General features: G+C 48.2%; 1 protein-coding gene across 1 annotated transcript; it reads right to left on the bottom strand.

Annotated features, from left to right (window-relative positions):
- Positions 1-3,867: 3,867 nt before the first annotated feature.
- On the bottom strand, positions 3,868-12,596 carry MDH2 (malate dehydrogenase 2). The gene is made up of 9 exons (XM_005525840.3): positions 12,438-12,596; positions 10,140-10,308; positions 9,318-9,401; positions 8,261-8,370; positions 7,619-7,744; positions 6,905-6,982; positions 5,691-5,790; positions 5,110-5,261; positions 3,868-4,168 (listed from the first exon to the last, which is right to left on the bottom strand). Exons 1-9 carry the CDS (start codon positions 12,495-12,497, stop codon positions 4,037-4,039), a joined length of 1,011 nt encoding a protein of 336 aa, XP_005525897.1. The 5' UTR covers positions 12,498-12,596; the 3' UTR covers positions 3,868-4,036.
- Positions 12,597-12,655: the final 59 nt, after the last annotated feature.

Raw genomic sequence — 12,655 nt, 5'->3', positions numbered from 1 at the left:
CCCAAAGGGCAAACCCTCCCAAAGCATCACCCAGGATGCAGGACCTGCCACTGTCCCAGAGTCTCCAGCTGCATCCTCCCCTATATCCAGTGCCCACAGTCTCATCTGTGACCCCATCCAGTCTGTCCCAGTGTCACCACAGAGCCCCTGCAGGCAGCAGGTGCCAGGGACAGGCGGTGTGGTGGCAGAGCTCAGCTTGAGCATGCTAACCTCTCCTAACAGGCAATCAAATCCCTGCCCCGGCAGGACTCCCTGCATATTAATTGCACTGTGTTATCCAGCCATCTGCTCCCACAGCCAGGAAAAGAGCAATCCCTTTGGTCTCCTTTATTAACAGGTTTCCCTGTAAATGCAAACAAACGCTCCTGCCTTGGCACCGCTCTCCAGCTCTACTTTGAGGCACCCAGAAGGGAAGTGGGAGCTCTCAGGCATTTCAGTGAATCAAGGGCAGGGAATGCAAAGGTGGTGATTTCACACTGCCTGTGGCCAGGCAGGAGAGCCAGGGGAGGGGGAGAGGCCTGTGCAAAGCCAGATCCACAGCTCAAATGGTTTGTGATGCTCCTGCTCACATTAAAACCTTTTGCCCTTGCACCTCAAGGAAAGGGGAAAACTGAGCTGGCTGTGGAGGAGATCTGCCTGTGCCCCCAGCTACACCCAGCCAACCTCGGGGTGTGTTTCACCTCTCCTTTCTCCATTCTTGGGCAGAGGATGTGGTGCTGCTCTGAACTGCCAGCCCCAGTAAAGTGAGGCTGAGCGCAGGGTACCCCAGGGGTGGTGGTGCACATGCTGGGGAGGGGAAGGGCAGAAATGTCTCTGTCCTGGCACTTTTGTAGGGAGAAATCACTGGAGAGTGTGAATTTTGGAGGTGGGCTTGTGAGAGAGGGAAACAGTTACCCAGCACCTTTCTGAAGTACCTCCAGCCCCTCCAGATTTGCTCTTTTGCTGGAGCTGGGAAGGCAGCCAACTTTGGCAAGGCAGAGGCTGCACTAAACTATTGTTGTTTCTTCTGCTTCTCCTAAATATCACTGAAATGCCATGGATTGTCCTCAGGCTCAGCCATGCCTGCTGCAGCTGTACCCAGCCTTACCCCAAGGAAAGTGGCTGCTGCTGGCTCTCAGCACCCAGAGCTCCCCAGGGTGAGCTGGGGCTCGGGGTCTGTACCCCCACACCAAAGCACTGAGCCAGGAGGGGAAAACAGATTTCCCAGGAATAATGGACAAGTCTGCCAGCCTGCTTCTGTGCTCATCCCACCTGAAGCCCCCCAAGGACAACGATGACCAGGATGAGGCCTGAGTTACACCATTCAGCATTTGCTTTTCTCCTTGTTCTATCCTTTCCTGCATTTAACAAGCGGCTGCAGCAGCACAGGAGCAGCAGGTGGGCTCCAGTGACCTGACATATGGCCATCTGGAGAATCTTTATTTATTACTCTCCACACACATCTCCTCTGTATCTTGACATCTGTGCTCTGGTGTGGGGCTGGGCTGCCCAAGGAGGTGGCAGCTCCTTGTGCAGAAATGGTGCTGCAAGGGAAGAGGTGCTTAGAGACCATGGAGACAGAAGTCTGCTCAGTAAAAAGGGTGAAACCCGAGAGATCTGCACAGGGCGGGTTTTTCACCTCCTCCAGACCTGGTCACTCCCCTCCACAGGAGGTTAACACAAAGGCTGCCAGCACTGGAGTGAGTGCTGTGACCCAGCAGGGCAGCCCCACTGCAGAACTTAGAGGAGAGAGGATGAAGGTCTTGTGTCTCAGAGCCACAGCAGCAGGAAACAGCTTCCAGGACAGTGTTGGCTTATCTGGGTACACCCTGCTGAGTCCTGCTCCTCCCAGGGAGGAATATGCCCCAGATCCTTTCCTCCTCCAGGGAATCTGCTCAGAGAGAAGGGGTGGGATGTCCCACACCTTTACAAGCCATCTCCAGTCTTCAGAAGGATTGTTACCCACCACAGCACTGCTCAGCCACAGGGACAGCACAGTGACTGAGCAGGGAACATTGACACAAGTCCATTTCTCACCTTTAATCAGTGTCCTTCTGGCCTTCCTTCACTGCAGGAAGCCACAAGAAGGGTGTCTCATCTCCTTTCCCAAAATGGAGCAGATTTCCAGCACAGGGAATAGCATGGGATTGGGGAGAAGAAACAACCCCAAAACCCAGACAGTGCGGGGACTTTGTTAACATGCAGGAGATTTGAAGGAGACCCTGGAGAACCTAAAACTCGGCAGGTGCTGAGACATAATCCTCTTCTACCTCAGCTCCACTTGCCCATGCTGTCCCCGGGTCTCTACTGGTACAAGCAAAGCTTTCTGCTTGTCCATGCAATTCCCCAGATTTTGCTGGCTTTGGACTGCTGACACAAGAAAAGATTGAATAACCTAAGCCACACGATGAACCTCAAGTTCTAAAAAGTCTCCAACGCTCAGAAATCTGCTCTATCTGCTGTATTAAAAATAGCAGGACTGGAACAAATGTGTGTTCCTGTCCTGCTGGCTGCAAGGCAAGGCTTTCCCTGCAGCCTCATGGAGCAGTGCCCCTGGACCACCCGGGCACCCAGACTGGACACACACCATTTTCAACACCCTGTGCTGCCTATTTCAGGTTTGAAATTGCTGACAGGCCTGCAAGACCCCTACACCCAGTTAGAGCTGTTTTGCCACTTGCTTTCCCATTTACTGTTTGGAACACTCTCTGCCACATTCACAGGTCTGGCCTGTCACTCCTCCTCAGTGTCCTCCAGTTCCAACATCCTCCCCTGCCCCCTCCAACACCATCTTTAATTCTATTAATACCACCTAATAATTACTTTGTTCCAAGCCTGCTGAGTAATGACTGCCAACGCTTCTATTTCATTACTATTCCTGTACAGAAACCAAGCTTTTAACAAGCTGAATTTCTGCAGAGGAGTGACAAGGACTGTGCTTGCTGTCCTCCTTGCCCACATCTTCCACAGGGCAGGAAGAGAACCAGGCACTTTATTCTCCATGTATCTACAACAGTCACAGCTGTGTGATCCAGTTCAGAATGATGCACTAATTAAAATCAAAAAAATAAAACCCAAGAGAGCTCAAGGAAAAATAAAAAATACATGTGGGAGGAAGATAAAAAGCAGTGACCAAAGAGCATCTGTGATTTTTAGGTATCTTTATTGTAAGCAACTACCCCACGATCTCTGGCTCAAACCAACATTCACCTCAGTTCCTCCAGAGGTGCTGGGCTTTGGCTTTTCTTTCACTCATCAAAATAAAGTCTGTTCAACTTAAGAATTCAACCTACACGGATGAAAGCAATTCAAAGCAACAGCGTAAGCAGCACGGAGGAAGAGTGAATTAATAGCTTCCTTCATTAAAGCTTACCTTCAAAGAAGTCAGCAACAGAACTCGTCATCACCATCTCCTCGCAGACATTTATTTTTATATTCATAAGAAGATGAATGTAAGAGAAATTTATGGAGATGCTAAATCAAGGCTTTTGTTCCTAACTAGAAAGAAGTTGCTCTCAGCAGTTTAATTATTGTCTTAGTGCAGGACTGACGTTTCAAACGCTGTGCTCTTTCGCTAACTCCTTTAAAATCAAATTACATAAGAGATTAAGGTAATACAAGGTAATATCATCTACTGAAAAAATGCCTTTTGGATCATATTTCACTCAGTTATCCCTTGTGCAGCCCCTACACCCATCTTGATCTGGTCACATCTGGTTCCCAGTGGCTGTGCTGAACAAGGAGCCCAAACCCAGGCAGCAGCAGAGTTGGAGTAATCAGTTCACCCCCTCTCCAAGGCTATTTCATCCCTGATGAAACCAATCCCCTCTCAGAGACCTACAGCCTCCACCTTTCAAAGGACAAGGACATCAGGACAACTCCACATGGTACACTGAAAAAATGAGACTGTTTTATTGATGATTAGATTCTGCACTGGCAACAAGCATCAAGCTAATAGACAGACTTCAATCAAAGCATGAGCTTTGAACCAGAAGTCATAAAGTGACATGATGCCTTAATAAATTAAGGAAGTTAATTCCTCCCCATCGTCAAGTCTTCACTTGAAGTTCTTTGCAAATTCCTCTCCTTTCTTAATAGAAGCCTTCAGCTCAGAAAGGGCCGCAGCAACCATCTTCTCTTCAAAGGGGGAGAGCTTGCCAAGGCCCAGGTTCTTCTCAAGTCCTTTTTTCTGAGGGAAAGAGGATTTAGAGATTAGCCATTCATTGAATGACCTAAAGAATAGCTTAACAGCTCTAAGTATTATCCAGTTGAGAGAGAGAGACCCAGCCTGGCACCTGTGTCATCTCCAGTCTGCCAACCCTGTGCTTCCTGGAAAGCCTCAGAAGCTTCTTACTGTCTGTGGCAACTTCTACAGCCCTCACAAACTTCTCATTCACCATTCACATGTGTGAAACCAGAAGCCAACCCACCAGCTCCTTCAAGAGGAGACTGACACCAACTGATCCCTCCTAACTCCACACCCAGCATCTGCCAAGAGAATCTCCTCTGGTGTATGTCCTTTGCTTGCCATCTCAAACTGCCTCAGAGTGACAGTCCCAGGTTTTCAAACTGTCTAAACTGTCTACATTCCTTCCATCCCCTCACCAGTCTGCCCCTAAGACAGCAAACACCACTCTTTGCATCCCAGCAGCTACAACAGGGCTGCAGCATCATTGTTTTCTATCACTCCCCCAGGGTATTGGTGACAAAAGGAACACTTCTTTCAGAGTTCAGCAGAGGTCCTGAAAGCAAGCTATTAATCCTAATCCATGCTGTGCCTCAGTTTCTGAGGATTTGCTTGCAGCAGATCAAGCTGAGACAGGATTGCTGACTCTGGTTAATCATATGAAAGCCCAGAGTAAACAGGCCTGACTTGAGGCAAGTGTGACCTCTTAAGCCAAGTCTGAACCTCTGGCTACTCAGTGACCTGCAGTCTACAAGCAGATAAAAGCAGCAGCATCCTTATCAAGCTGAGCTATGTGCCCAACACCATACCTAAACACTGCAGACTCTTAAAGGCACACTCAGCTGTTAGGTCCAGCAGGTTTCAGCTGAACTGAAACCACAGAGTAAAACCCAGGACACAACCAGTAGCTGCTGTTTATAAGGCTCATGGTGTTTAGTACATACCCCCAGCTGTAGAGGTGTAGAGAAGTACGGGACCTCTGTCACGTCAGATCGAACAAAGGCACATTCAACAACCCCCTGCTTTCCACTCATGGCATCCAGCAGGGAGAATGCAAATCGAGCACCAGCATAGGCCATAGACAAGGTGGCAGATCCTGGAAGAGTTAAACCACTTTCAGAACAGATCACACTGAAATTTGATACTTCCTTTAGCATCAAAAGTTTCCATACTGGTGTGTTTACAAAACAAGAATAATGCAGCGTTATTGACCTCAAGCTCACAGCAAGGTGGATAAAGCAGCAGCTTTTGGCCAGCTACATGGATCTAGAATTGACCAGATTTGTAAAAGCTTAATTTGACAGAGAAAATTCTTTTAAAGACATAGGTGGTATGGGATCAGTTTATATTTAGTCTTACACACTGAGCTGCTTCTAGTAGCACAGCCCAGGCAGAAGCTGACATAGCAGAGCAGTGAGACTGGCAACCAGCAGTTCATAACCTGTAAATAAGATTAAACTGCAGAGGACTGCAGCCCTACAGACATTCAACAAGAACTACTTGGAAGCTTTATTCAAGAACCCACCTGCTCCTGCTTTAGCTTGGACAACTTCAGTCCCAGCTTCTTGGATTCTTGCTGTAAGCTTCTCCAGCTGATCCTGAGGAAACTCAACTTTTGGTGTGCACTGGATGGGAAAAAATCAGTTTTTAATCAATAGCAGAAGCCCTCCAGATTCAGCATAAAGCACACAAGACTTTTTCTCCACTCCAGTTTTTACCAGCATTTCTCAACCGGGCAAAATGTGTTTCCCCAGCTCACAGCTTGTGTGACCAACTGCAAAAGTCAGCAAAGCTGGGGTTACTGCATGGCCTTGGAACAGGAACTCAGCCTCACCCAGCTTCCTCAGAGACACAGCTTCACAGCCAAACCAGGGCTTGCCATGGTTCCTCACTACTGCCTAGTCCTGTGCACTACAGACACCCTCCAAGCATTAGGAATTTCAGAAAGTCATCTTGAAAATATTTGGGTCACTGTGGCATTATGGAAGTCAAGCCTTATGAAAGATCCAGTTTCCCAGCAGTATTTAGGAATTCACTGAACCTTCAGATTCAGCTACACCAATAGCTTAAGCACAGTTGTGTCTGTCCCAATGGGCTGTTTAACTAAAGCACCTCTCAGCTTTCAGCTGCTCCAAAGCCCTCTTACTCCCAAGAAAATCCTTCTGTAAAGGATACTTTATTCCCCACTTAGAGCACAGCTTCTCTCCCTTTGTTACAGATTGCTCCTTGGCCACATCCCAGCATCTCCCCATGAGACTGCACCTGCTTCAGAACTGCATTTCAATCTGGCTGAGATGTCTGAAGGGCCAGACTACCAATCATGGCTGGACAGGCCTCCCTGTACAGCCTGAGCTGTGCCTTTCAATGCTGGAGGTTCAAGTGGGGTTTCCAGTTCACCACAGCAAAATCAATTCAATTTTTCTCCTGAAGCCAGGTACTCCTGTCATTTGATACCTGTCACAAACAGTGCCAGGACACCTAAACCGCCACATTACCCCTCAGTTCTTATGCCAAACTCCTTTAGAGGAAAGCTGGAACTATTTATACTGCCCAGAGGGTTCAGATTTAGATTGTTGCCTTCCACCTCATCCTACACCCCATCCCAGAAGGAAAGCAGACATGGGAGCAGGGGAGACTGTGCTCTATCCTAGCACGTTACCTGCCATCACAAAGGCACTTTACATCAACCCTAACATGCTGGTGAGTGTGCTACCACACACAGCTGTCACCTGGACTCACCTGAGAGATCAGAGGGATGATGGTCTTCCCAGCATGGCCACCAATAACCGGAACAGTTACTCGAGCTGGATCCAAGCCCTAAAGGAAACATGAAACTTTCCAGCTTCTGAAGCACACAGGCAAGAAAAGCAAGTGGAAACACCACACTTCACTCTCTGCCCTGGATATCACACAGGGCAGGAGTTCCAGAGGCAGCTGCATTCCAGGGACAAAGCCACATCTACGGAGCGGAACTCTGGGTTACCCAGATCACTTCATACAGTTACAGGATATTATTACTGCAGGGCTGGAGAAAGAGCAGCACAACATAAACACCACCAGGGCTATTCAGAGCAGTAACCTGTTACAGCTCTTGATACTTTGCAGAGTATCCTGTGACACACAGCACAGAGTTTGACTTGCAAACACACACCACAACTCAACCCTCTCCTCTGGTTGCGTGGCAGGGTTGGGAATGCCAAGGGAATTAAGGCCAACACTAGCAGGGGACAGCTATGAAAAGGAAAGGTCAAAGTCTCTTGAACCACATTTTGCAAGGAACCTTATCTTCACGCTCCTCTAAATAAGGGAGACATGGAATCATTGCCTTTGCCTCTAGCTGCACAGAAATCCGAGCTCCTTTGGCTCTCTGCAGTGATTTTGGAAGTGCTTCTTTATAGATCTGATGATCAAAGCAGGCAGTATCCCTCCCCCTGTATGTTAACCATGACCTGCCTTTAGTTCAGCCACAAAAGTATTCGCTCTGACGATGTCCAGTGTCGTAACACCAAAGATTTTGTTGGGATTATACACACCGTGCTTCTTGAAGACTTCTGAAGCTATTGGGACGGTTGAATTTACCTACAAGCAAGAAGAGGCAAGCACTGATTAAAAGCAGTTTAATAACGAAGCCAATGCATGAACTTAACAGGCAAATTAACAACCATGGAATTACACCTCTAATTTGGAATCAACTGTAGCCAATTACTTTAATGCCTAAATTGAAGAGCAATTTACAGTCAGGCTAGAATAAAAATCATTAATTTTAAATAACCATTAAGACAATGAATTTTTTCATTCCCATTACAAAGGCTCCTCCCTTAGTGAGCTAAGGCTTTTATCCCAGCTAATACACCAGCTTGCATTATAACCAGTCACACAGACTTGGAAGACATTAAGCACTTTTACATTCAAGTTTTCTCTGAATTAAATATAGCCAAGAAAAATGGGTTAGTAGAATCAGACTTTTCTGCAAATACACTGCAGAATTTAAAGATACTAGTCAAAATTAGTAAGAATTTGGATTACTCCAGTATTCTCAGTCTGAATTCTGGGGTTTTTTTCCTCTACATTTCAAGGTCTCCAGAAAACACTTACTGGGTTAGAAATAATACAGATCATGGCTTCTGGACAGTGCTTTGCACAGGCAGATGTCAAAGAGGCAACAATGCTGGCATTGGTGTTGAACAGGTCATCACGGGTCATACCTAAAACACAGCCAGGGCAGGATTTTAATTCACCCACAGTTACCAGCATGGGCAGGAAATCCAATCAAAACCAAATATTCTGTTGTGGACAGACACACATCAGCTTCTGGTTCCACAAATCAAGAATAAATTCTCCAGCTGCAGTAATGAACTGGCTCAAAAGGTAACTCCTCTCACTAATAAAGAGATCAGCCCTTTCCAGGAGCAACCAGCCCAACTGTCCATTCTCAGAACCCACTTCACTGAGGCTGCTGAAGTACACTGTGATCACACAAACCACACCAGTGGGGTCAGAGCAGCACAGCTGCTCCCAAGAGGAATTCTCCTCCCTCTTTTAAGTCATTTCTACAACTACAGTTTAAATGCCAACTGCTGGGTGCAAAATATTGCTGGCTGTGTAAGTGCCACCCCCCATTTCTCTTGCAGCAACTACTTTAACCATGAAAAATGAAGATTTAGGAAGAGTTAGGCATTAAAGTCCAGCATTTTGTTAAGCTCCTAATAGGATACTTGAAAACAGAGTGGAAATGGAACAGGTCATAAACATTCTAGGAAGGCTTAACTGCATTTATTCAGAGGTGCCCCAAGAAGCTGCTGTACAACTGATGCATAACAAAATGAATTATTTCTCTTCTGCTGAGGAATTAAAGAAAGAAACAGTTTTTATTCCTTGAGCATTGCTCTGGGACAGGAAACACTAAGGCACATTTAGGATCACTTGTATGAGAAGTCTTTGCAGCTCAGCCTCAAGTAGGAACTCCAGAAATCAATTTAGCCCATTTCACAAGGGACAGTCTATGAATGAGCTGCATGATTCCAAAAGGAGTTCAGGGGCAGGGGTATTAACAGACCACTTACACCCCAACTGACACAGTTCTGTCTGAGCAGCAGAACTGCAGAGATCCACTTCAAAGCAGCCCTGGGGCTTTACAACAAAAAGAACCTACCTGGTTTTCTTGGGACTCCTGCTGGAATAACAACAACATCACAGCCCTTCAGACATTCTGGCAACTGCTCAGGTCCCATGAAGCCTGAAATGAAAGACATTCAGGCATTATGTTTTTGACAGTTATTAAATAGCTGACACTTTGAAGTACAAAATCATGCCCAGAGGCATCCAAGTCCTTTTTTTAAATTTAACCTTCAATTTAGACTTAATGCTGAAAAGCAAAGAAACACAATTATAGCTGGATCCCATCTGATGTTTTATCCCTGTTTCAAAACTCACAGAATGAGAGTGGTGAGAATCTCACATTCACCTGTTTTCCAAACTCCCAGCTCCTCCTGCTATGTGAATTTACTCTCCAAAAGCCTTGGCACTAGAGGCCCCCAAAGAACTGCAGACTGGCATATTCATGTAAAATGTCACCTTTTGGTGATCTTCAGATAAAAGATTAGGTTTTGATTTCATTATAATCTAAGAGAAAAGAAGCACATGGAATTCATGCAGACACTCAGAGAGTGTTAGACCTATTTCTAGTCAAACTTTTAAATTCAACACTCTGACATCATTTCACTGAATGTTTCCTGCCAGATATCACAAATTTTCCTTCAAAAGTGCAACCACAGCACATTTTCATCTCCATGCACGTCAATCTAATCAGCTAAACCTTAATTAATCATTCACTGTTTGAGGAAAAAGCTACTTAAATTGATACTGGGTTTCAGGATCAGTGGGTGGAGATTTCCCCTCACAAGCAATGGGCATTTGGGGTCAGAGCCACCCCTCTGGGAGGATCCCTTTGGAACTCAGACCATTCCCAGGATACCTTTGACACTGGCTCTGGTCTCGATGTGGCTGAGGTCAGCTGCCACGCCTGGAGTGTGAGCGATGTCGTAGAGGCTGAGCTTGCTCACCAGAGGGCTGTTCTTCAGCAGCAGGGACAGGGGCTGCCCGATGCCCCCCGAGGCCCCCAGCACTGCCACCTTGGCATTGTTCTGTGCAAAAGAGACAACAAACATGTTGTAGAGCTGTTCTGGCAGCTACACCCCCAGCAGTGACCTTGGGAATTTCACCACTCTTTCTTTACTTTTAGTTCTGTTTTCCAATTTTTTTTACCAAGCGCTATGCAAACTTGATAGTCTAAGCCTACAGAAAACGACCCTCACAGCAGCCTCCCAGAGATCCTTCAGGTTTATTGGTAGGAAAAGTTGGAAGAAATTGTAACCTGGGATCTGAAGCCCAAAAAGGAAGCAAGGCTAGGGCAAAAGAACCCAAAGGATCACCCTTCTTCCAGTGGAAATGTCTGCCTGAGACTAATACCTGCCACCCTGTGGGCCCAGGCCTGATTTAGGGTAAATCTGGTAGATTTTCTAGTTTATGTTGTCAGTATCAAAAAAAAACATGCCTTCCATTTGGCAAATCAATACATTTAATGGACTGTAAGAAATGTAATAACCACTGCATATAGGTGAAGAAAATGTTTACAGCTGATATAAATCCAAAATAGCACCCAGAGATGCCTCAAGATTGAGGACTGAGAACATTAAGTGACTACAATTTCCAGCTTTGATCATGTGGTTGAGAATCAAATAAAATCCAGCTCTGCTTGGCTGCCCTGTGAACCACTTTTATCCTCACTCAGGTACTGACTGGCAGGGTGTAATTTCTCTCACAAATGCCTTTTTGCAAAGTGTTGCTCCACAAGAGGAAAGCTCCTTCCAGGGGCCAGAACAACCTTAAAGTGCAATACTGCCAAAGCGATGGAAAACTCCTGTGGAGATGTAACAAGCAATTACTGCAGAGAAAGCCATTCTTTATCACAATCTTACCAGATAAAAGCCATAATAGCTCCACGTCCCTTCATTAACAGCTTAATTACTGTACTATGACGGGAAAAAATCTACCCAAGAACTGGACTAGGCTAACCTCAGCCCAGTGTTTCTGCTATTGCAACAAATATAATTTTGCAAAAAACTGTTTAAGAGGAAGCAAAGTCTGGCATGAGTCACTGCTGAGCCCCATTTGTGACTGAGCTGATACCGTGGGGTCAAAACCTCACTCCTAAAAAATAGAGTTTTCATTAAAAGACTTAGACAAGGCTCTCCTGTACAGCACATCTTTCTAGCTGCAATAATTATCTTTTACATCCCACCGGGACTATTAACATTGGATAGAGGTTGGTCTCTAACCGTGCAGCCACAGCAGCAGTGGTTTGGAGCCAGCATAGTGGATTTTGGCACATGAAGGATTACTGCTAAACCCCAACCACCAGCTTTAGTTCTTAGCGCCTTCTGAACACAGAGGCATTTCTGCACTAGAAGGAGGAAGCAGGAAACGCATCACCCTCTGCAAATCATCAGAGAGACAGAATTCGTACAGGATTATCACACTCGCAGCCTGGCTGGAGCAGGGCGGGAGCTGCTGGGCAGAGACCCGCAATGCCACAGCCCCAGCACGGTGCTGTCACAGGGCACAGCCCCCGAGCCACGCTCCGCAACCTCTGCCTGCCCTGGGGCACCGGCACATGCTCCCAGCCCCTCTCCGAGGAGTTCCAAGCTACACCCGAGCCCTGCAGCCCCTCACTGGGGAGTTCCTGGGCTCCAGTCCCCTCATAGAGGCCCCGGGCTCCCCGCATCCCCACTCCAATGAGAGGTCTGGGCAGCACTCGAGCCCCGCAGTCCCTCACCGAGGAGGGGTCTGGGCAGCACTCGAGCCCCGCAGTCCCTCACCGAGGAGGGGTCTGGGCAGCACTCGAGCCCCGCAGTCCCTCACCGAGGAGGGGTCTGGGCAGCACTCGAGCCCCGCAGTCCCTCACCGAGGAGCACCGGGGCTGCTTTCCCGGCCTCGCACCGCCTCATCGAGGGCCTGCGTTCCACCGCAGCCCCGGAAGGGGAGCCATGTCCAACCGCGGCCCTGCAGGCCCAGAATGGAGAACAACCACGACTGCATCCCCACCCTGCACCCCTTCACCGGGCAGAGCCTGTGCTCCACAGCCCCCTCACTGAGCAGCACCGGGGCTCCTCCCCGGCTTCCCCCCGAGCTCCGCAGCAGCCCTAGAACGGAGGAGGACGCGCTGGGCTGCACGCCGAGGCGCGGGAGCGGTGTCGGTGCGCGGGCGGTGTACCTGTGCGGAGGTGGCGATGCCGCGGCGCAGGGCGGTGGCGGTGCTGAGGCGGGACAGCATGGCGGGCACGGCGGGGCGCGAGCGGCGGCTGCGGCGGCACCGGTGACTCCAACGACCTCCAGGGGCGTGCGCGGCGCCTGCGCGGCCCCGCCCGCCGCTCTCGCGAGACCGCCGTTCGCGGCGGGAAGGGAGGGGGGGAAAGTCTCGCGAGATCCCGC

This window comes from Pseudopodoces humilis, chromosome 23, assembly GCF_049639895.1.
Source record: "Pseudopodoces humilis isolate 2021_Gansu_Grassland_sample_001 chromosome 23, ASM4963989v1, whole genome shotgun sequence".
NCBI lineage: Eukaryota > Metazoa > Chordata > Aves > Passeriformes > Paridae > Pseudopodoces > Pseudopodoces humilis.
The sequence above is the reverse complement of the archived record's forward strand: the minus strand, read 5'-3'. Positions and strand labels throughout refer to the sequence as shown.